The sequence below is a fragment of the Varanus komodoensis genome, unplaced genomic scaffold, assembly GCF_004798865.1.
Source record: "Varanus komodoensis strain SLA01 unplaced genomic scaffold, ASM479886v1 scaffold17, whole genome shotgun sequence".
NCBI classification, from domain to species: domain Eukaryota; kingdom Metazoa; phylum Chordata; class Lepidosauria; order Squamata; family Varanidae; genus Varanus; species Varanus komodoensis.
In genome coordinates, this window is record NW_025335505.1 from 8,549,493 (window position 1) to 8,575,148 (window position 25,656).

Here is a 25,656-nt window from a genome sequence, read left to right on the forward strand (position 1 = left end):
CATTATCTGTCTTTTAAAAACAGCTGATTTAAAAAGATCAAAGTTTAGAAAGAATCAACCCTGATATAAAGATGGGGCAATTTTGTCTACCTGTCTATCTATTTCTCTTTTCAAGTTACAGCAACTTTGATAATGCAGCCGCTAGAGAAAGGAGGTCATGTTAAATACATGACTGACATTTTTGTGGTTCATTTGTTAACTTTTGGGGGAAAACCTGTGTCAAATTAGTGGATTCTACACCTTAGCGAATTGCCTAATTTGGTGTTACTTATTTTAGATCGCTACCTTGAGGGTTCCTTTTGGCACTGTTGGAACAAGGTGGTGCTGCTGCATAGAAAATGCTGATCCGAGCTGATCTTTCAGCCCATCCCTTCCGGAGCTGAGGGCAAAGGTCTTAATTGCTACCGTTTTCACAGCAAATTCCAGGGCTGCTTGCTTCACAGCAGGCAAATTAAGGGTGCTGCAGGCAGGGATTTTTTATTGTTTGAAATAAACATGTAGGCCCCAGTCAAGCAGTAACCTGGAGGAGGGTTTATAACGCCCAACACATCGGAAGGCTGTTTAGGCAGTCCAGGGAGGAGGCGGCAGGTTAAAAAGTGCTCACCTTCCTCACAGATCCCCATTGCTGAATTGGGGAGCCATCAAGTTCGTGTTTGTAAACACACACGCATGCAGAGTGAGCGAATACTCCAGTAAGCTCCACAGCTGTGATGTGGTGGTGCATTCTGAACAGCAGGTGTTGAGGGAGCAACCTTATAGACAGCTGTGTTAGCATCCTAGCAGTTTTCATCTCTATCAGGAGGAGGTCTTTTGTAAAGTTACTGGGGTTTCAATGTGCATTCAAGACCTGGAGACCCCAAGATATTTTGTATCCCAACAGCGATAGAGCAACACTATATGTTGTTGCTGCAAAGGTTTATCTCTTTCCCAGCTATTGTGGAAACTGCAGCTAAACTCAGAGGGAACAGAACATTCCAAGGGGGTGGCAATTATTATTACTGCTACTACATTATATTTACGCCCCATCTTTCTTCCTCTTGCAAGAACCCCAAGGCAGCTTACAAGGTCTTCCTCCTCTCCATTTCAACCTCACAACAACAACAACAACAACAACCCTATGAGGTAGGCTAAGCTGAGAGTCTGTGACTGGCCCAAAGTCAATGAGTGAGTTTCATCTCTGAGTGAGGACTAGAACTTGCATCTCCCAAGTCCCAGTGTAACACTCTAAGCACAATGCAGCACTGCCTTTCTTAGATATCTAAGAAAGGCAGCTTACAAGGTCTTCCTCCTCTCCATTTCAACCTCACAACAACAACAACAACAACAACCCTATGAGGTAGGCTAAGCTGAGAGTCTGTGACTGGCCCAAAGTCAATGAGTGAGTTTCATCTCTGAGTGAGGACTAGAACTTGCATCTCCCAAGTCCCAGTGTAACACTCTAAGCACAATGCAGCACTGCCTTTCTTAGATAGTGTCAACAACACTGCTAGTGCAGGGCACCAAACCACTGGACTGGATGGGGATAATGGGAGTTGTGGTCCAACATATCTGGGAGCCACTCACTTGCAGAAGCTGGTTGAGTACATGTTTCTGAGTGCTTGCCAGTTTCTTGCGTACACCGTCACAGGATGGGGAAAGGTTTTTTAGGAAAGGAAATCATGGACATGCATGTCAGAACCTACATGGCAGGAAGAGAACGAATATAGCAAACCCAGTTTAACAATTCTCAGTAAAACGTGTGTGTGTCACTGCCATGTCAGGAATTCATAATAAAGGCTACTGCGTTTATTTTGACAGATATAAAATACACACAGAGACACAGGTGTGTGTGTGTGTATTACAAGTCATCTCTTATAATCTATAACAGCTGTGATGCTGTTAACTCTATTCCCTAACCAGCAAGAAATGCTGCAATGCAAAATTGTGGCATTCTAGCCCAATGTTAGCTTGCTGTAAAAATCTACTGCTCTACTAAATCAGCCACTTTCTTGCTCTCATCATGTTTGGTGCCTGCGGCTGTTGGGCTGCAAGGTAGTAGATGGACCACCTGGAGCTTTAGGAAGAGTTCACCTAAGGAGTAAGAGGCTGAGCAATGGGCCCCAAGATCACTTGCTCATATGCTTCCCTGCCCTCCCTGACAAGTACCCGTAGGGCAGTGGTGGGGAACCTATGGCACATGTGCCACGGCGGGCATGCAGAGCCCTCTCTGTCGGCATGCAAGCCAAGTTGCCCCAGCATCGCCCCAGAAGCAGAGCATCGGATAACAGCACACACAGGGGCCATGCGCATGCTCGGAAAGGGGTAGTCTTGACTTGTCCGAGCTTTTGCATGGCCGGTCAGTGCACTGCCAAGGATATATAGATATTTGCTAGGACTGATTGTGAGTTGTATTTTCTAAACTAAAACCTCAGTTTTCAGGTTGTATTGCAGTGTTGGCACTTTGCGATAAATACATGGGTTTTGGGTTGCAGTTTGGGCACTTGGTCTCTAAAAGGTTCGCCCTCACTGCTTTAGGGCAACCTGTTCTCACACCCTCCACCTCATCCCACCTGTACATTATGAGTGTGAAAATGTCCCTCTTTTCCCCAGCTAGGATGGCCACTTATGAATGAAAAAGACGTGCACATCTGGTGCAAATCTGCATACAGTTTGAAAATGTTAATTGCACAGCATGTATGTATCCCAGTGCAAATTTAGCAATAATTAAAATTTAAATAGAAAGGCAGCAAATCTCACCAGGTTGCTGTGGTGTGTGTGCCTGTCTGTTGACTCTGAATGGCTACAGATCTTATGATTCATTAACTTTAAACGGGATTGGCCAAGAAAGCCCTTCAAAGAGAGGGTGGCTTCAAACAGGAGACAGTCCTCTAGAGTCCTTTCAGAGACCTGAACACCCTAGCACTGTTGCCCCTCTCTCCTCTTGCCCAGAGTACTAAGCCCTGAGGTCATGTCCCTGCCCCTTCTAGCTCGATGGGACCCACTGAGGGGAATTAGTAGGCTGTGGGAAAGAGCACTGAGAACTACATGAGCAGGTTTCACATTCTGGAGCTCAATATAGGTCCTAAAGAGTAATTGTGCTTAACATGTGCTACTGCCAGTGTGGGGAGCTCTCTAGCCCGCAGGGGTGGTTATGTTTGGGGGGTGGGTCATGGGGCCACTTTTGACCCCCCTGACCTTCCACAGGCTGTACTCTTGCCCCTGAATACAGTCATGGGAAAAAGCAGGTGATTTACTATCAAGGAATTAGGCAAATATATGGAATTAGAAATTGTGTGGAGGAAAAATCAATACAGATCATTCCATTTTTAGGCCATAGACAAAGCCTTGCGGGGAGAGTTCAACCATGCCTCTAATTTGTACTTTAACAGAAAGTAGAGGTGAAGATTGAAAGCAGAAGCAGGGGCACTTTACTGGAATTTGCATAGTCTGTTGCTTTCTTCAATTCATGTTGAGGCCAGTAAACCTGTTTGAACAATACAACAACATTTCTTTAATAGAGGGTTTGGTATCTGCTATTTTTCTTTTGGCAGACACCTCCATTCTAGCTGGTCACAGCCTTGCTGTCTTGTAGCGCTTGGAGTGTTTTAGTTTCAAGTATTTGGAATCTCCCCCGAGGGGAAGCTTTTTCTGCAGGGTGCTTCACCTTAAAACGGAAACACCTATACACAGAAAAAGGGAAAATAAAACATTGCAACTGGGCGCCTGACGTTATGCAACTTTCTAGCAACATCTTCTGGGTTGCCTGCTCTTTTAACAGGTGAAAGTTTTTCCTGCTGTGGAGTTACAGGGAATCCCATGCTGGAATCTGTCACATTACTGCTAAATGTGAAACTCAACTGGAAGAAAAGGGAAATCTTCTAGGTATTTACTGTGCAGTCAGGATGCAAGTAGGATTCTATCTATTGGAGCCATGGCAAAAATACGTGGAAGCAAAATGTCCCTTCATTCACAGGCGGCAGCCCAAATTCACCCTGGCCAATGCTCCGGCGGCTGTTGGGCAGGAACAGAGTGCAGTGGCAATGGTGCTGTCCAGCGGTGGGCTTGCTCAGAACTGATCGGGCTTTTTATCGGAAAGTGGTGGGCGAGGGCTTGAATCTTATCCATCCTCCCCAGTGATCCTGACGCTATAAGAGAAGAGCAGTGGGGGGCTATTTTATTTAGTCATTCATTCATTTAAAATTATTTAGAACCTATGTTTACAGGCAGAACCCTCCCATATTGCTCAGGAACAATGCGTGCTTTAACTTCATGCACCCAGTGATGCAGTCATTTTTTATTATTTCATTTTATTATTTTGGCTTTTATACCCCCTTCATTAGCACAGAGCTCTCAGAATGGTTATATAATAAAACCTATTAAAACAGTATATTATACAATAAAACCACAATCAATTGCTGTTGTAATCAGTTTAAAAACAGTACGCCAATCATAAAACAATACAACCAATAAAATTCAGTCAACGTAAACAATAACAATAGGACCAAAAGGAGACCCAACAATAAATGACAATAATTAATACCAATTCACATATACCAGTACAGTATAATAAAAGCCGATATAAAACCAGTTCAAATTGTGCTACCACAACAAGGAGAATCTTTGTACCAGTTAGCTTTGTTGTGCATCCTGCAAGCTATATCAGGGCTAAATACATTCTTTTGTTTCACATCAATTCACTAAGGCATGGTGACTAAGGAAACACAAAATTTGGTATCATAAAGTTCTACTTTAATTAAATGAATATGTTAGAAATGGAGCCTCCGCTTTCAGGGGCAATATATCTTTCAGTGAGACATCAACAAGAAATTGTTATTTTTGTCATACATTGCTTGGGAGCTTCCTGGAGGGTACTCAGCTGACCACTTTGAGCAAGAATATGTTCATTTTAAATGGACATTTGGCCCAGTAAAGCAGTTAACATCTTTTTATCTGTATCATGGGTTAGCCACAGGATGGAACTGGAATGTGCCAAGACTAGCCTGGATGGGAATTTGGGATATCATGAAAAAGTATAATTGGCTCTGTTGACAAGAGTATTGCAGTTGTCAAATAAAATATAGTTCAGTTTGTAATTTAGAGCAAACAGAAATGGTATGTTGAAGGACAATTACTTGTTTATGATGAGGCCAAAATGAAATATCTGTTAGCTATCTCACTGTATTTCTTTTGGGTGCTTATTGATGGCACCCTTTATCTTTTTTGCTCCTTCTGGTGGAAAAGAAGAGAGAAAGAGCTTCCCCTTCTCTTTCTGACCTGCATGGGTGGAAGCCAAACTTTCCATCTGCCATTATTGTACTAATCTTGGTGGAGAAAAGTATTCATGTTTTGAAAGGCAACACAGAGGAAAAAGTCAAGCAATAATCAGCATTAGGCATCTATTGTCCATAAGGTTTCTGCAACCAAGGACAGATATTTAAAACTGACTCAGAGGACAGGGTCGCACAACATAAGGAGTCATGGAGAAATCTTACCATCATGTGTCTGTTGTGTCATCTGGACCCAGTTCCAGAGTTCTTGGATGGACTTTTCGGAAACCACAGAGAGAATCAGTGGTGTGTTCTAAGCCTTCCATGCTTCACTGTGGTTTCTCTAGTCATCCAGAACTGGGATGACCATTTTATCATTGTTGGTTCAGAAATAGCATTGTTCTGGCAAGAGTGGCCATGGAAATGGCCAGTTCTAGCCTTTGAACTCCATGGCACTCCTCTCTCTTAGCAACAGATGCATTACCTTATTCCCATTGGCTGAGCGATATGTCTGCCTCCCCATTTACTTCTGGAAACAGGGCAACTGCACAAAAATCAGAGGGAGGAGGCAGCAATTATGGTAAAACTGTTTATTTTAATTAAGTAAAAATGTGCCTGCCCACCCCTTAAGATCTGAGGTGGAGGTTCTTCTTTGGGAGCCCTCCTTGAACGAGATTAGGAGGGTGGCTACCCAGAGAAGGGCCTTCTCTGTGGTGGCTCCCCAATTGTGGGGAGTTTGCCTGGTGTCGTCACTCTATTCCTTTTGGTGCCAGCTACAACCTTTTTATTTTCCCATTATTTTAATGTTCAATTAGATTTTATTTATTTATTTATTTATTTAAAACATTTCTATGCCGCCCCATCGCAACAAAGCCTTGGGTCGGCTCACAAAGAATACATAAATACATGCATAAATAACAATAATATAACAATTTAAAAAAAAGTTTAAAAAACCCCCTGTGCATTCTTGGCTAAAAATTTTAAAATCCTAATTGATTCAATAATTTAACAATTAAAATAAGTTTTAAATAAAAAGGACTTAGCCTGGCACCGAAAAACAAATAACGACGGTGCCAGGCGGACCTCTCTGGGGAGCGCATTCCATAGGTGGGGTGCCACCACAGAGAAAGCCCTCCTCCAGGTACTCACCCTCCTAATATCATTCACAGAGGGTTCCCAGAGAAGGGCATCTGTTGCTGATCTCAAGGGGTGGCCGGGCATATATGGACGCAAGCGTTCCTTTAGATACCCAGGACCCAAGCCGTTGAGGGCTTTATAGGTCATAACCAACACCTTGAATTGGGCCTGGACTTCAATTGGGAGCCAGTGGAGCTGACGGAGGACTGGGATTATATGAGAACAATGCCCAGTCCCTGTCAGCAACCTGGCAGCTCTATTCTGCACCAATTGAAGTATCCAGACCGTCTTCAAGGGTAGCCCCACGTAGAGCGCGTTGCAGAAATCTAATCGGGAAGTTACCAGCACGTGTGTCACTGTCGCCAGGCAGTCGTTCTCCAGGAAGGGACGCAGTTGATGTATCAGCCAAAGCTGAAGGAAGGCGCTCCTCGCCACCGCCGTCACCTGAGCTTCTAGAGACAGCTCAGGGTCGAGCAGCACTCCAAAGCTGCGAACCCTGTCCCTCAGAGGTAGTGCAACCCCATTTAGGACAAGGCCCAAGTCCCCCATCCCGAGGCCCGAACCACCCACCAACAGGACCTCCGTCTTGTCTGGATTGAGCTTCAGTTTATTGGCCCTCATCCAGCCCATTACCTTGGCCAGAGACCAGTTCGGTACAGCCACCGCCTCACCTGGAGCAGATGTAAACGAGAGGTAGAGCTGGGTGTCATCAGCATAGTGATGATTCCGCAGCCCAAACCTCCTGATGACCTCTCCCAGCAGTTTCATGTAGATGTTGAATAGCAAGGGGGACAAAATGGACCCCTGCGGAACTCCATGGCATAGCTGCCACGGCGCAGAGCCATAGTCCCCCAGCATATTCCCCCAGATGTGGGTTTTATTTAATTGGAATTATTTGGATGCTGTGCTTCATTTTACTTTATGCTGCTTTTACTGTACGACCATCCTGAGCCTCCAGTAGTTGGATGGTATATAAAAGCTTTAAACAAATAAACGGATGGACAGCTCTGTGGGGACTGGAGCATCTGGGAAGCCCTGCAGATTGGTAGCTCTACTCACGAGGGGAAAGGCAGGGACTGAGCTCACGCTGCTCTGGACCAATCCGGAGGAGGCTGCTGCATATGTAGGTAAGAAAAGGAGGAAATGGGGATTTTGCGTGCAGGAATTACTGGAAACCTGGCCAGGCTGGGAAGGCTAGTGGGAACACCTAACAAGGCAATTGTCTGGCTGGCGAGCTGAGCAAAAAATCCACACACGTAGAAATAACACAGGATTGTTTGCTATTTCTTCTCCTGCAGCAGCTAAGGAAAAGTTGGTGCCCTTGTTGCATCATCAGTGGCAGGGATTAAATAATTGGCGTGATGGGGAAAGTCGCGGGCCCTTCATTAATACTTCCGGCCTTACCCTCTTCCCGCAATTTTAGCCAACTCATCTCGCCACCCTGCAGCAAAAGGCAGCAGGGCTGCCCTCCTTGTAATCTGAGCATTGTCCTTTTGTTAAATGTGTACAGGGTTACCAGGATATTGGTTATCACCTTAAATGGCTTTACATAAACTGGTGATTAACACAGTCAACTTCTTCTTTTGTCCCTTAATCACCCGGGCCTGTAACAGTAGCTTGACCTGCCAGCAACAGCAACTGATAAAGTTCCCTGGTCTCCATGATGCGGGAAGTGTCGCGGGTGCAGTTCTGTAGATCCTTAAAGGCATAGGAACAGGCTGGGTTGGTGAGAGGCGCCCCGCCTCGGCGGTCAGTTGGCAATCCCGAAACAACATGCTGATGCTGAGGATCTTTGTAAATGGCAGATAAGTGAAAAGCAGGTCTGCGAGGAAAATATTTGAAGACCAGTAGGAATGACTTTGCAAGCAAAGACATACTACTGTTAAACAGCTCTTGTTAACAATTGCAGTCTAAATCTCAGAGGTTTATCTCCTGAAGTTGCTTTAGTTCCTGCTGCTCCTAAGGCACTTCTTCCACAATAAACTTTTAACTCATGGGGTTTTGTGGCCTGAAGTAGGAAGAAAATTGCATGTTTCTAACAAATGCATCTTTGCCAAAATCTCCGTGTTCGCATTGTTAATTAAAGAAATTAGGAAGGTGAATAGGCTCATTCTTAAAAAAACAAAACAAAACAAAACTGTTTTTGTGAAGTATTATATAATTTGGTTCTGTGCCTTCTTTCTATGCTTTGTGATGCTTTTTCTGTGCATCTGCTAGAGTGGCTGGCTTGCTGCCTTTATTGTTTATTGCACCCTTGACAAATACTGCAGGCAGGCAACTGGACTGCACAAAAATGAACTTAACCAACATGTGTGGTTCATATGGATCCGCCTGTTACACAATCAGCCTGCAAGCCTGCCTGGCTGAGGGAGGACGGGACTTCAGTAGAAGACAGGATCGCAGATTTCGGGTCTGGATTTTTATGCAGGCTTTACTTGCTGAAATAATTTCCTTCCCTACACCACTCTTTTGCATGTGGTCCCTGTGCAGTCTCGGCACTGCCTGGCCGCTACGATTCAGGTCTTCATGCAACAGCCTTTCCCAACCAAAGCTGGAACTGCCAAGGACTGAAGCTGGGATCACAGGAAGCATATCTGTGAAGACAGAAGGGTATCCTTTTCACTGTCACCCACCTGGTGTACAGAGGGATGCATGTGAGGGAGACAGGGCTGGAGCTCTGCTTTCCCTGTATGCATCTAACCTGGAAAGTAGAGCACCTGAAGGACTGGCCAGCCCCCTAGGAGACCATCTGCTCAACTGCCCTGCTGCACAGGGCGCTTGCTGAAAGAGAGCCCCAGGGTCCCCGAGGGTCTCTGTGGCATCAGGCCCCCTGGATCAGCCCGCATGTGCTTCACCTCCTGCTGCCTCCCCTTCAGTCTTTTTGTCTGAAGCTGTTGTGTCTTTGTCTTTTTCTCCCTTGCAACAAATGCTGTCTGCTTCCCTGTTCATACATGGCTTTTTGCAAATGTAGTGGCCTTGGGAGACAGGGTCATTTTAACACATACACTCACAGTCTTTAGAACAAGTATGAATTAACATTTGCTTACTTGCTTGCTTGCTTTTTTGGTTGGGTGACTGAGCCATAGATCTTTTCGATCTCTCGCACTGGCCCTGGTGTTTCCTGCTTCGCTAGGTAACCAATTTATGGAACCAAAGCCAAGGACCAAACGAGAAGTGATCTTAGGGGTGGAGGAAAGCATAGGGAACAGGAAATGATTTATTTTAAGCCTTTCCTCTGTGTTGCAGCCCTGCCCCATTTCAAATCACCCCTACCTCCTATTATCTGTGGAGAAGAACACATTCAGGCCCAGTAAAAAAACCCAATAAATAAATAATGAAGGTGCTTAAAACAGTATAGGGTCTTCTGGCATCTTAACTGCAGTATCAAGTTTTATAGAACAGGGTGACTTCAGCAAATGCATGAAGTGCTAAATATTGTCATTTAAATTCCCCAGGACACTCTTCTGCTGAAATAAAAGTTACCATTCTGCAACAAAAGAACTTTAGAAGAAAACTCTAGACTTTCATCGAAGAACCCAGGTAGGATGGCTAGAGTTGAATTCTGTTTGTTTAGGCTTGAATCAAGACATTGATTTCCTGTCTGATCACAAATACTGATTATTATAGGAAAGCTAGAATGATTATTATTGACAGTTAATTAGCAGTGTTGTAAATGGGCAGTGTACTTACTCTGTATACTTCTAAACTCAGGTGGTGTTTCTTTGTGTTTCATAGCTATTTGTCCTCTCTGTTTCAAGCTCTTTCCTCCTCTATAATATACTCATATATGCATAAATCTGACAACAGAGAGTAACAGTTCATTTGTTTGGTGAAGTAGCCTCTGGCACATTAATGTTCGTGCCACAATGAATGGTTTCATTTTTCTAAATGTTGCAAAGTGGTTTTTTTCCTGCAGCAGAGTAATATGGTTACATGGAACAGCAGGTAACAGCAGGTAACTTGCAAAAGCATTATTTTATATTATCACTTAAGAATTTGCACAGTTTAGCTAAATTCCTTAGTGGCCAGCTCCAACTTCCTACTAGTACTACTGATACAGATGCTACAGCCAATGAATATGAGAAATGTTCCATCAACCAGCCTTTTACCCATGGTCGCTTTTAGCCAGAATGAAAGAAATCACCAAAATCATTCAAGCATCTCTGGCATAATATCTAGTTCACCCCTATGACACTATCACCCAATGGGATTCCTCAGTGTGGATAAAGCGCTGCACAGCACGGTAGCTTTGGCCACCTTCTTTCCATGGTTCACCATTTCCTTCACATGCCTATTTTGCAAAATCCATTTCCTCTAGAGATCAAACAAAATTAAGCTGTAAGTTGTGTAGTAAAAAATGCCCCCGTAAATGCAAACTTCCAGCTTGATAGACGTGCTGGTTCCTTGGCTGGCTTCAGCTCCACTTCCGCTGGGTCCCTGAGGCCCGCTTTCTCTCACATATTCTCAGGACATTTATGTTACTATGTGAGCCACGTGGGGCTTCCAGTCAACCAGCCACACGATGTGGCACAAGTGGCTGGAGTTTCTTTTCCTTCCCATCTTCCCATTACGCCCTCTAGTTTAGTGATACCCAGTGCGGGGCCGTGGCAGCCCATGAGCCCCTAGACATATTTTGTACCATCTGCCACCTACACTTCCCATGACGGTCTCTGGCTACATGATGGAGCTCATAGAGATTCTTGGGAAATGAAGACAAGAAAGAGAATGGAGGGGGGGGAGGTGCGGGATGGTGACAGAGACAGAGAGCACTTCTATGGGTGGTGATCCAGGGCAAGAGAGAAAAAGAGATGCAGTGGGAATTAGTTGGCTGGCAGGGGAAGGAGGGAGAAAGAGTTTGCCTTCTGCAAAACGTAAGTAATATTTTCCAGTATTTTCTGTGCAGATGCATAAAATACTATTTTAATCCCATTTTCTAAGGGGGTTTATATTTCCCCACTCATGAGCATATCCAGTTCTTGCTGCTGGTACACTGATAATCATCTCTTGATTTTTTTCTTCACCAGATCCTCTAAAATAGAATCTAAGATATGAAAATAGGGAGGGGGGTGTTGCAGAAACCTGCTCTGTTAGAACAGTGGTCCTGCACTCTGCTGGAAGGGGCCCATGAAGTCCCAGTCAGGGGCCAAAGATAACCCAGCCCAAACTTCATTGGAAAAATCAGTCGAGAACACGCTGGTGTTTGCCATCTTAAAAGAAATATTCCCAACATCTATATCTGCAACAAAGACGATATTCTTTTCCACTACAGACTGGTAAATGCATCAAAATTAGCTTGTTCTCAAGCTAAATTTGACCTATTTGGCACTCCATTAAGATCAAATTGGCCTACCTATTTCTCTGCAGCAGTGTGTTGCTGAATTTTGGTGTTTTGTTTTGTCTGGAGGGCAGCCCATGGTTGGGATGCAGGTACAGAGAGGGCAGAAATGTCCCCTGGCTCTCCAGAAGGTGCCCACCCCAGTTTGAAACCACATACACACTTTCATATGCATAAATACCAACCATTCATCTTGCAAAAATATTTTGGGGACAGCATGTTGTGGGTGATGTTGAGGTTGTTTGTCAACAGGCATTATTTACAGATGGCTTTTTCTCAACAACCCAGAAACTAGCAGGGCAGCTCTCTCTCCCCCCGTTTCTCAGCTTTTTCTAGGATGCTAAAATGGAAGCAAGCAGCTGCAAGCCTGCCATTATAAGAGCTTCGGGGTTTTATGGGTCAACTCCTCTCCAATGGGCAGTATTCATTTGATGCAATATATAAGTTGTATTTATTTAGCCCAAGATATTCTGGTAGACTGCCACTGAATAACAGCATAGAAATAAAAATAGAGAAAGCAAACTCTGCTAAATCTGTATCTCCTAGATTCCCCCTCCTTCCACTAAATAATTCAGAACTGACTTCATTTTCCATCATTCATCATTCTTCACTTGGGGGGAAAGGGCAGGAGCATGGGGAGGAAGCTTTGCAGGTGGCCAGAGCCGGTGGCCGCATTGTCTTCGGTAAGGTCAGCCAAGTGTTTTCTTCACTCTCCTTGTTGCTGAAAATGCTGCAAATGTTACTCTTATCAGAATTGGGACACCAACAAAAAAAACAATAACCTGCCACTCTATAAAGATAAGATGTTGCCCTGCTCGCTTGGCTGTGAAATGCATGTCTTGGCACAATCAGACATGCATCTCCTTAACTCTGGAGTGTGAGACACATCTGGGGATATGTAGCTATAGCTCCCTGAGTAAACAGCAAATTTTCTTCTCTAAATTATTAACAAAATGTGTTTCTTGATAGCCAAAGAAGGAGACACCGTGTGTATGTGTGCAAGAAAGAGGGAGGTGGCCTTTTCCTTTCCAGATGTTTCTTTTCCCAAACTGGAATCCCATAATGCTTCCACAGTTGTCGCAGGGGATCCAGACCACTTCCCGTAAGCTTTACTGTTGCAGGAGAGTGACATCTTCCCAGCACTGGAAACAAAGATGTTTTGTTGTTGTGAAATGGGGTTGCCTGTGCTGCCTGGACTATCACTGGGTGAGCCTAACAGCCCCCTCCTGGCCAGTGCCGGCTGTCAGTGCTGAGCAATGCATGCCCCTGCAACCTGCATAACTCAATGTATACTGTGTCATCTTCAGAGCTGCATCCAAAGTGTGCGCGCTTGCCTTCTTGTTGAAGTGTCTTTGGAAGCTTCCTGTCCACAGCGCTTGCCCAATACGTTTAGAAGCCTGAAGTGCCGAGCAGGCGGCTGCCTGCCAATCTGCCTCCTCATCCCAGGCAGCTGAAAGCCTTGCAGATGGGCCAGTGTCCTTCGCTATACCTGTGGGCAGCAGGCTTGCAGGTGTGTGTCTGTGCTGCCCTGTGCTTTGGCACGCTCTGCCCGGCCCTGGTGGTGCCACCTCCGGTCAGGCCAAGGAAGCAGTCCAGCAGCAGCAGCACCCCTGCGGGCACAGCACAGCCTGGCGGTTTGGTGCAGACTGGCTTCCTCCCTCCTGCTCTCTGCACCGGGGCCTCTCTCCATGCATCGGAGGAAGGCGGTTGGGTGAGTCAATTAGCAAAGCAGCCTTGCTGAGCAATAGGCAAGTCTCCCCACTGCCAGTGCATGAAATGTGGACTTCTCAGAGCAGCCCACAAACAGGCATCTCTGTCCCCAAGCCAGCACTTGTTTCTCTTTTGCTTCATTCTTCAATATCCCTCTGGAGGCCGTGCTGAAGCATTTTTCACTTGGCCACCTAGGGCCACTGAAGACCACCCTCAGGACCTTCTAGAAGACAGACAGCCTCCCTTTCTACCACCAGCTTGGCTCAAGCCTCAGGTCTGGGGACTCCTGGGAGCCCGAAAATATTCATGTATCACAGCTGTGAGAGCTGCACCCCTTTCATTAAACGGATGAAGAAGCAGGAAATACACCAGGGTAGAATACATTCTTTGGAATCCTGCTTCCTTCTCTTGGGAACTCCTAGGCTTGTACTAACCTTTTCCTGATTTTCAGCTAATGGATGGAAGTGTTGCTGGATCCTTTCTCATCTTGCAGCATTCACTGTATAAAAAGGCTTTTCTAGTCAAGTTAATACATTGGCTGTTACACGGGCGGCCGCTCACTGTATCCATAGGTAAAACCTTAGCCTTCGTTCAGGACTTTGAATGCTCTCCACATACTGGATATCAGAGTTATAATCATCATTTTTTAAAAGTTTTAAATAAGCATCCTAACTGTGACAGCTTTGGAGAATTTCACAGTTTCACAGTAAAATGAATGGCACTGTAGGTGAGTGATAAGTAAAATACTTGTTGAGAAAAGGAATTTAAGACATCAAAAGATGGAAGGGAGAAGTCACTAATAACAGTTTTAAAATTCTAGTGAAGTTTCTTGATTTCTGAGTTCTTATAATATTCATGTAATTGTAGTCATACGATGTATGCAAATATATATTTGTTGTCAAAATGAAATGCCATTACTTGTCAACATTGGCAGCTGCTTTAGGGACCATGTTTTTCTAGGAAGCAGTTGCTGTTCCAGCTTTTTATCAAATCATGCCAGAGCATCAACTGCTGAATATTTCAATCAAATCTCATTTGACTATTTTAGAGTATATTGATATTTGCCATCTAAGCATCAGGTGATAATCTGGTGAATACATGACCTCAGAGACACACACAAGAGAAATTTGGCGAATATTGGTTGAGACCAAAATCATTTCATTTGTGATTAGGATGACTTTCAGTCACAGCACTGTACGCCATCCCATAGACCAGGCATGTCCAAAGTCCGGCCCGGGGGCCAATTGCAGCCCGTTTTCAAATTTTGAGCGGCCTGCAGCCTCTTCTCCCCGCCGGCTCAGCCTGTCACTCATCCCCGCCGGCCGGCGTTTTTCCCTTCACCGCACAGCGGTTCCCACAGCTGTCCCCTGTTGCCTCCTGCTCCTTCAAGGCTGGTGGTTATATTTCACCAGAAGATGGCAGCAGACCTGAGTTAGCACTCTCGCCGTGTGACCCTTGTGACACAAGGCTTGTGTGCCCATTTCTAAAATGGCGACTGTAACTAAAAAATAGGAAAGTTGACAGTGAGGGCCACCACTTCCAGGTCAAGTGGAAATTGGAGTATTTTTTCACTGAAATACGAAACAACTGTGTCTGCCTAATTTGCCAAGAGACTGGCTGTTTTCAAGGAATTCTATATCAAGAGGCACTACCAGACGAAACATGCTAACTACAACAAGCTAACTGGGAACGAACGCGGCGAAAAATTGAAGGAACTGGAAGCTGCTTTAACAGCACAGCAGCGCTTTTTCACAAAAGCCCGTGAGTCAAATGAAAATGCCACAAAGGCAAGCTACGAGGTGGCAACGCCGATTGCCAAGCACTGCAAACCTTTTACTGAGGGTGAATTTATTAAAGACTGTGTGATGAAAATGGTGGAGAAAATTTGTGCTGAGAAGAAGCAAGAGTTTGCCAATGTCTGCCTGGCTCATAACACTGTAGTACAGAGAATTGAAGACGTTTCTTCTGATATTAGGAGACAGAGGCAAAAGGAGTGGAGTTTGACTTTTTTTCGTTAGCCTGCGACGAAAGCACGGATGCATCTGACACCGCTCAGTTATTGATTTTTTTGAGAGGAGTGGACAATGACATGAACGTGAGTGAAGAGCTACTTGACCTCCAGAGCCTTAAGGACCAAACAAGAGGAACAGATTTATTTGTTTCTGTTTGTTCCGCTGTAGAGGACATGAAACTACCGTGGAATAAAGTCACTGGGATTATTATGGATGGCGCACCTGCCATGGCTGGCGAGCGAAGTGGATTATCAACCCTAGTCCGTAACAAAGTCAGCGAAGAAGGAGGCAAAGCTATAAAACTCGACTGTATTATTCACCAACAAGTTCTCTGTGCCAAACATCTGAAATATGATCATGTTATGAAACCGGTGATGAAGGCTATTAATTATATTCGCTCCAAAGCCCTGTGCCACTGCCAGTTTCAAGTTTCTACTCGACATCCAGGCTGAATACGGAGATGTTGTGTATCACAACGAGGTAAGATGGCTCAGTCGGGGGTCTGCACTGCAGCGCTTCTACTCTCTTAGGGAGGAAATAGGACAATTCTTGGCAAAAAAGGGACAACCGATGCCAGAGCTATCTGATCCTGTTTGGCTGGCTGATTTTGGATTTTTAGTTGACATACCACGACATCTGAACGTGCTGAACACGAGCCTTCAGGGGCAAAATGCAGTGGTAAGCCAACTGTATTCACATATCAAAGCCTTTGGGACCAAGCTGCTACTTTTCCAAAGGCACCTGTCACAAACGCAGCCCAATACCACACATTTCCCATCGCTGCAGGAAATAATGACTAGTTTTCCACAGAACAATATGAGTGCGCAAATAAGGAGGTATGAAGCAGACATCTCATCTCTGGCTGAGGAGTTTCAACAGCGCTTTCGGGATTTTGCAGCTATTGAAAAGGAGATCGCGCTTTTTTCATCTCCTTTCTCTGTGGACCCTGATGATGCTCCAGACCACCTGCAGCTGGAGCTCATTGAGCTGCAGTGCGATGCCGAGTGTCGCAGTCGGCACCAGCAGCTCCCTCTTGTCAACTTTTACTGCCAGCTGGATAAAGACAGGTTCCAAGAGATTCGAACATTTGTTAAGAAAATGCTGAGCTTGTTTGGTTCGACATACTTGTGCGAGAAGACATTCTCGGTTATGGACATTAACAAGAACCGTGTGAGGACGAGACTAAGTGACTTTCACATGCGTGACATCTTGCGCATCAAAACCACTGTTTTTGAGCCAGACCTGGCCTATATAATGCAGTCGAGATCTCAGTATCACCCTTCACATTAGTGCAGTTAAGTTATTTGTTTAGTCTTTCATAAAATAGTTCATTTGCATTTAATGTTAATGGTTCAAAGAATGTCAGGCTGAATGGTCGGCCCCCACACATTTTCACCTTACCAAATCTGGCCCTCCTTGCAAAAAGTTTGGACACCCCTGCCATAGACTGAACATCCTATAGTCTGTGCCTTAAGGGTTCAGAGCACTTCTGAGCTGCTCCATTTTTGTTTTTTATTTTTGGAGGGAAAGAAAGCCCAAGTGGTCACTTTTCCTTCTCAAAAAAAAGAAGAGTCTTGTGGCATTTTAAACACTAACAATTTTATTCTGGCATAAGTTTGCATGGATGATGTTTATTTATTTATTATAAACATTTCCAGGTTGTATTTTAAGGCACAAGCCCTCGATAGCCCATATTGCATGGAGAGTTTCAAGTTTATATATGCAAGTATGTGTGAAAGATTTGTAAACTGGTCAGAAAGAAATTAAATGCAGAAAGTTCTGTCAGTGAGTAGCTTCTTATTCACACAAACATCCTAGCAGTGGGGGGATCTGATCAACACATGGTGTGGAATATAGATTTGTTATCCCAGTTAAAGCCTTTGGAGATAAAATGAAGTGTTCCGTTTCCTGCTGACCTCCCTGTTCACAATTCACTTGCTTCCTGCTGCCAAACTCACCTGATATATGCTTATACACACCTGAAATTCTCCATCATGGTCCATGCACCTGCTGAAGTGGGCTCTTGTCCATGAAAGCTTATGCTAGAATAAAGTTTCACAATTTTAGCTGTCACAAGGCTTTTGTTTTTTGTTTGTTTTTTGCTATTAAATATCATGGCTACCCTGCTTGATATTTTTGTTTTCAAAGACCTCTGTGTGGTCTCAGAGAGAGAGAGAGAGAGAGAGAGAGAGAGAGAGAGAGAGAGAGAGATGCTTTGGGGACCATATCTCCCCTGGAAGGCAGGCAGAAATATGTATAATAAATGCATGAATCATCTGTCTAGCTCTAGCAGTGTCAATTGCTCGGCTAAAGATCCCCACACTTGAGACTGGCCATGCTCTTTAAGTAATGAATAGCTATTTCATCTGTCGTATAGAATGCCATATATTCTGTTACTGGCCTGAAGTGTGTCCTGTAATTACACTTGGAATCCTTAACATTTTCTGCATCTAACCAGAGGTGTGATCTATTTCAAACATGAATGAAAGAAACAGGCCTGGGGTTATTTGTTAATAGAAAGCACTTTGTCAGTATCTCTGACAGGGTTGTTATTTCCTAGTTATATATTTGCAATGTAAAAAAATGAAGTAGATAATTCTGCCTCATGGATTGCATTTAGTTTTATTTAGAGAAGAATTATTAACAACTCTTTACCTTGTATTGGTTCATGTCTAGTACAAACATGCTATCCACAGTCCAGGTGAATGTCCATGTGATGCTTAAGCCATTGTCTTTGGAATGTCTGGGAAGGTGGAGGCACATGATTGTCATAAAGAAAATACCAGTCAGTTTTGTAGGAAGGATTTTCTGCCCTGCTGAGACATATGCGGGTGGGAAGTCATTCCTCAGTCAGATTGGAGAATTGAATCCAACACCTTCAGTCACATGCCCAACATGCTGGTAGGGAAATACATGCCACCTATGGAGATGGTGTACATAATCTCCTTCCCATTGATTGCAAAAGTAGGAGAATTGTAAAACACAAATGTAACTAGAATAGGAAGGAAACACCAGTGCCCTTTCTCCCCTCGCCCCCCACCCCTTCCAGCCTGTTGGCATTGGCTTGGTAGGTCTTAGGATAAGGTGGTTTGGTCCCCTTTAGGCCTCTCCAGTTTAGTAAGTAGAATTGCTATTGCAGTCTGGATCCAATCCTGTTTGAAATAAGACATAAAGGGCACAATCCTGCCCTCCTGGTGCAGGCTTCACACAAGAAAGGGGAAATTTTGGAATTAGGAGAGTCAAAGAGGCATTTTCACTCTTCTAACCACAAAGCACTAGCTTTTAGATGAAACCCAGCCAGGACATGATGAAAAAGTCTCTGCTTGTCCAAATACAGAGGGGGAAGAAATAGGCTATGAGCATATGTTGAAACATGAGGGCTTATCAAAGCAGCCTAAGAGCCAAAATAGAAGATGTACACACCAGAGACGTTTGGGGAAAGGCATCATGTATACATATTTCTGTGCAAGTGCTAGGAAACCCCTGAGCCTGAACAAGAGAGCTAGAGGGCCTAACTTTAAAGGAGAACCTAGATATAGTGAACATTATGGAAACCTGGTTTAATGGAGAGAACCACTCATCTCTTGATATTAACTGGGACTGGGTTTGACTGGGAAAGACATACTGGAGAAGGCAGTGGTGTTCTATATGTCAAAGAGGGCATAGTCTCCATCAAACAAGAAAACCAAAGAGGGGCAGCCTCTTCCACAGAAACCCTATGGATCTGGTTCTATTTAGGCTTGGTTCCATTTAGCTCGCCTAGCAGTGTCTGACCAAAAAAAGGACTTTGGGATTGTGCTGGACTGTTGGATGAAAACATTGGCTCAATGTGAAAAGGGCAAAATCTGTGTCAGGCATAATTAAGAAAGGAATGGAAAATAAAACTGTCTGGACCAAGCTGGGCTTATACAAAACTGTGGTGCAGGCGCACTTAGAATACTGTGCACAGTCCTGGTCACTGATAATGGAGGATAATGAGTTGGGAAAAGTGTGGAAAAGTGTAAGGGGTTCTTGACCGTAACCCTAACCCTATCCAGGGACAATTAGAACAATGGGATTGTTTGTCTTGTTATGTGCTGTCAAGTCATCTCTGACTTATGGTGACTGTATCGTTGGATCTGCTCCAGAACGACCCATCGTTATAAAGTCAAAGTTGTGGTTTCCCGTTTGGAATTGATTCATCTTATATTTGGTCTTCCTCTTCTTCCTCTGCCTTTGGCTTTCCCTCATACTATTGCCTTCAGTGAGTCTTGCCTTCTTATGATATGCTCACAGTACGATAGTCTCAGTTTCATTATTATTTTTGCTTCCAAGGCAAATTCTGGATTCATTTGATTTAAGATCCACGTCTTTGTCATTCTGTCAGTCCAGGATATTTGCAAGCTCTTCTCCAGCACCATGTTTCAAATGCATCCATTTCGTTCCTGTCAGCTGTCTTCACTTTTCAACTTTCACACCCATTTAGCGTGGTTGGGAATACAATGGTGTGAATGATCTTGGCCTTGGCCTCCAGTGAAACGGCTTTACAATTTTCTAGTTCCTTCACTGCTGCCCTTCCAGTCTCCATCTTCGCCCAATGCCTTGGCTGCAGTCTCTATTTGAATTGCCTAATGAACCAAGGTAAGCGAAATCTTCACAATCTCAATTTCTTCACTGTTGACATTAAAGTAGTGTAAGTGCGAATGGAAATACTTGATAGAGGTGTGTATAACTGCGCATGGTATGGAGAAAATGGATAAACAGACATTTCCCCCCTTTTCTCATGATACTAGAACCTGGGATCATCCCAGGAAACTCAGTGGTCAAAGATTCAGCACAGATAAGGGGAAGTACCATTTCACACAGTACATAGTTAACCTATGGAATTCCCTGCCACAGAAAGTAGTGAAGTGTGGAAGTCTGTAAAAGGGGGTTGGGCAAATTTATGGAGAAGGTGGCATTCAGTGGCTCCTACCTCTGATGGCTGTATCCTCCATGCAGGATCCGAGGCACTACACCCATGTGCACCAGTTGCCAGGGAACCTGGCTGGGGGGGGGTGGGGGCGGCGTGGTTTCCTGCCTATGGGTGCCCCGTGGACAGCTGGTTGAGCACTGTGTGACCAGAATGCCGGCCTAGATGCACCTTTGTTCTCTGCCCTTCCGCAGGGCTCTTTCTATGCTGCTGGAGTGTGTTGTGGCCCACATCTGTTGGTTTTTCCCCACAGTTACCAGCCACCTTCACACAAAAGGACCCAATGAGCAACACCCTCCCCCCACAGCCATATGAGATTCCATCCATTCCTTTTCCATTCTCTGCAGTTACTGAATTATATCAGGAGGAACTGAGAAATTCTTAGTGGGGAGGAATTTGGAACTGAAGCAAATTCTTATGTTATTACTCATGTCAGTTTAATGCCAGATTGCTAATATCTGGCAGAAATTAAGCCTATGATGAAACTGCAGCTGAATCACCTCAGAACAATAATTCATTCAGCTCTAGGTTACTTGGTGTGTGCTCATCTCCCTACCAGCACCCGCCCACCCACACACACGTCGTAACGTCTTCGGTCTCTTTTCCATCCTTGTTCAACAAAAGGCAATGGCTGGTTTTAAGCATTTTGACTCCATTGGTGTAGTTCATTGCTTATTTACTGTAGTTTTTTCCCTCCTTTCAGACAGTGATTGTCTCCCAAATTAGCTCACATCCATTAAAAAAAAACAGACTCTGTTTTTCTGTTTACAAACTAAAACGATAAAATGCATTGCAGGCTAGCACAACCAGAGAGCACCAAGCCGGGAAAAGCAGTCCTGAATATATTCCATCTTACAAACTCAATGGCTGATTTCAGAAGGTGGTGCTGGGGGACTATGGCTCTGCACCATGGCAGTTATGCCATGGAGTTCCGCAGGGGTCCATTTTGTCCCCCTTGCTATTCAACATCTACATGAAACCACTGAGAGAGGTCATTACGAGGTGTGGGCTGCGGAATCATCAGTACGCTGATGATACCCAGCTCTACCTCTCATTTTCCACCAATCCAGGTGAGGCAGTGGCTGTGCTGAACCGGTACCTGGCTGAGGTAATAGGCTGGATGAGGGCCAATAAACTGAAGCTCAATCCAGACAAGACGGAGGTCCTGTTGGTGGGTGGTTCGGGCCTCAGGATGGGGGACTTGGGCCTTGTCCTAAATGGGATTGCACTACCTCTGAGGGACAGGGTTCGCAGCTTAGGAGTGCTTCTCGACCCTGAGCTATTTCTAGAAGCTCAGGTGATGGCGGTGGCGAGGAGCGCCTTCCTTCAGCTTTGGCTGATACATCAGCTGTGTCCCTTCCTGGAGAACGATTGCCTGGCGACAGTGGCACACGCGTTGGTAACTTCCCGATTAGATTTCTGCAACGCGCTTTATGTGCGGCTACCCTTGAAGATGGTCCAGATACTTCAGTTGGTGCGGAATAGAGCTGCCAGGCTGCTGACGGGGACTGGGCATTGTTCTCATATAACCCTAGTTCTCCGTCAGTTCCACTGGCTCCCGATTGAAGTCCAGGCCCAATTCAAGGTGTTGGTTATGACGGATAAAGCCCTCAATGGCTTGGGACCTGGGTATTTAAAGGAACGCTTGCGTCCATATATGCCCTCCCGCCCCTTGAGATCAGCAACAGATGCCCTTCTCCGGGAACCCTCTGTGAATGATATTAGGAGGGTGAGTACCCATAGGAGGGCTTTCTCTGTGGAGGTGCCCAATCTATATCTAGAGAGGTCTGCCTGGCGCCGTCGTTATTTGTTTTTCAGTGCCAGACTAAGTCCTTTTTATTTAAAACTTATTTTAATTGTTAATTTATTGGTTATTTATAGGATTTTAAATCTTTTAAGCCAAGATGCACTGGGTTTTACTATTTTTATTGTATAATTTGTTATATTTGTATATTTTGTTCTTGTTGTGAGCCGCCCCAAGGCTTTGTTGCGATGGGGCAGCATAAAAATGTTTTAAATAAATAAATAAATGGCATGCATAAGACTAAAGGAAAACATCGGGTTTTCTAATTAATCAGGGTTTCTTTCTGTACTGTTCATCACCTGCCTTTTTTCCCACAAGGAGATAATGTGTGCTGCCTTGGGCTCCTTAAAAGGTGGGATATAAATGTGACGAAGGAAGGAAGGAAGGAAATTATCTGGCACCTGGTTCATTCAGAAGTGGTAAATGTATCTATGGAATGTACCAATCACCTTTAGACTGCGGGTGTGTGTGGAGGCTCACATCACTGGATGCTCCACCATGCATGAAAAGAACACAGAAAGCATTTCACATGGGAAAGGAGACATTAGGAATGATTTCTAGTCTCACTTTCTACCTGATGACTTCTTTTCAACGTAAAATCTTTTTTTTTTTAATCTGTTTGTTCTTGGTATGATTTGGTTTTCAGTCAGTTGGAAGTTAAACCATTCCAGTGTAGGTTTGTCACCTTTGTGGGTGCTCAGTCATGTGAAGATACTGAGTTGTAAGTCCTACTTGTTTGCAAGAGCTGAGCAGGGATGCCAAAGCCAGGGCATTTTAAAGGCTATTCATTCATCAGGTCATCATAAGTTGGAGATGACTTGATGACATGTAACAAGTCCTACGTAGAGTACAGCCAAGGAACTGAATGGAACTTGTGCATTAAACCAGCATTGGATTCAGCGCTCTGCAGTTGTTGTTGTTCATCAGAGAACTCTGGGTATTGGGTGGTTTAGCAATTATAAAATACATGGAAAATAAAGCAGTAAGATGCTTGCTAGCCCCTCTTGAAGAACAGGCCTTACAAAATGTAGGAGACGACTGAGTGTTTTCAATACGCAGCATCTTGAATGGTCAAAGATGAGGTGACAGAAATAAAGAGATTTTGCTCTGTTTTACATTGTTTGGCCAGGGACTGGCTTTCTAGACCAACAGAATCATTAACCATTCAAATAAACAGGAAGTAGCTAAAAAGCCTTTCTTCTCACCTTTTGGACTAGGAGATGGTCTAAAAAGGTGTTAATTAAAAAGGAGATTGTTCCTGATATCCCTGGCAGACTTGAAACATTAAAAAGTTTCCTGTTTGTGGATCTGGAAATATGGGGAAGCTATGGGGTTATCTGCATGGATGCCAGTTATCTTAGCCAGAAGGGGTTTTTGAGATGCATGACCCTGGAATGGCAGAGCTGGGCACAGGCAGTTAGGCCAAGAATCATACAATAAAAATGAAAAATTGAAGAGTCTTGCAGCACCTTAAAGACTAGCAAGTTTATTCTGGCATAAGTTTTTGTGGACATTGCCAACTTCATCAGATGCATGCACGATTAACCACAAATTGGCAGATTTATATACATGTGCCAGGGCAGGGGTAGGAAAAAAATGAACTGCATTGTCAGATGGAATTGAAATGCAAAAATGAATGTCCAGACAGTGATGATTACCTGAACCGCTGCCATTCGCAAAATGTGGGGGTGACAAAACAGCAATCACTACAGCGGCAACCTGATTAATATGTCATGTGATTAAAAACAAGAAGGAGAAAGAATCAAGTCCGTTCAGCCATTTTGCATTGATATCTGTCTTTGACCATTCCTTTGCTCAAGAACAGCCACCTGCAACTCATTGATAAAGGACAGGCTTGTACTTACGGCCAATTCCTGGGTGATTGTTTAACAGCTTGTTCAACTTCTAAACAATGCACAGTTCTCCTGCTACCACTCAGACTGACAATCACTGGTTAAACAGCCCAGGAACCCAGTCAGAGTGTGCTGGGAGTTTGAAATCCCCCCCGCCCGCACACACACACACAATTTCTGAACATTGCCCTCCCAGATGTCAGACTTGTTTCCATGTATGCTTTTATTCATAGCCTGCTAGCATGTCCTTTGTCCTTTGTGGTAGGTCATTGCGGGCAAATGAAGACGCACATCACTTGGGTAAATGTGCACAGATGTGGGTGCGGTGATTAAGCCCTGAAATACTGACAAAGTAAGTTCGGAGTAGATGTGGGGACACAGCTGGGTCTTGTGCCTGTATCTTTTTTGCAAGGTCTGTTGTTGCTGGTGAATATCCTTTGCCAGTTGGGCAACTCTCCGACGCACAAGTTGTCTTGGACAATGACACCCTCCTCTCACAGGTCTTTGGTGGGAGGTACAGCCATCCATCCTAAACAGAATATTCATAAAGGTTTGCTTTTTGTCAATCTACTCACCAGGGCAATTGAGACCCCCACAGCCTTGAGTCTTTGCTTTGCTTTTTTTTTTTTTTTTTTGGAAGAATGGACAGCATTTGAAATTATACACTAATGGGATTTCTCTGGGAATCCTCTGCCAGTTGCATGCTCTCTGGCATGGGAAAGCATTTTAAAAGGATACAGGGAAGATGCCATCCACCTACAGTGTAGCAGGTAGTCCTGGACCCAAGTCCCAGTGTTCGTTTGTTTGTATCTCATTTTCAGCCTGGAGGCTATTGGGTTTGAGCCCAGCTCCTTTTCACTTGCCTCCCGCTCCTTTGTTTCTTCTCAGTTGCAAACACTTGTCTGCAACTGGGATTTAAGGGTGCAGCTCAGAGCAGAGTCCAAGTGGATGTTTTGAGAAGGAGTGGAAAGAATGAGAAACTGAGACATCCAACATCCTTGGAAAATATGCATCCTAAATTCTTGAGATGCAAGCTTGCAGGGTATGTAGTATTACCTGGAGTAGTTACAAGAATCACGACCTACTTGGTTGTTTTTAAGGAACAAACACCAAGTATCATAACCCTGATTCTAAGCTCTAGCTGCCCACACCCAAAGACAAGTCTTGGCACTCATAGCTGAGTATAACATGATTGATAAGAAGCAACTGTTCAGTAGTCCATGGTCCAAACAATCATCTGTTTTCTCTGCCTCCGTGTCAGCAGCATTGTTCTGTTTAATTCGCAACAAGTGAATCATTTAAATGATGTAAATGAACCTGGCCCAAGACATGGAAAGAAATCACAGGGAAATAATAACGATAAGATCCCCTGCTGTTTGGACGCATCGCTCTTTCCCTAAAGTAGGCTGCATAAATATTGATCTTGCCTTGGTGTGCCCTAGATTCATTTACTCAGCCATTACTAAATATGCTTGAAAATGAAATCAATCTGGTTTTCCTCCAAGCAAATATATTCAGTTTTGAATGCACAATGAATGTTTGACAGTCTTGGCACTTGATTATGTAACAAAAAAATAATGTGTTATTTGTAGCTACCCAATGTTTAAA

At 44.3% G+C, this 25,656-nt stretch overlaps 1 protein-coding gene across 1 annotated transcript in view; it reads left to right on the top strand.

Moving 5' to 3' along the window:
- ZCCHC2 (zinc finger CCHC-type containing 2) overlaps window positions 1–9,915 on the top strand; it is a 64,380-nt gene extending 54,465 nt beyond the window's left edge. The window contains exon 14 of the mRNA XM_044426492.1: window positions 9,839–9,915. Within this exon, the coding sequence (XP_044282427.1) occupies window positions 9,839–9,903 (65 nt within the window). The 3' untranslated portion in view covers window positions 9,904–9,915. The remainder of the gene's footprint in view (window positions 1–9,838) is intronic.
- The last annotated feature ends 15,741 nt before the right edge of the window (window positions 9,916–25,656 follow it).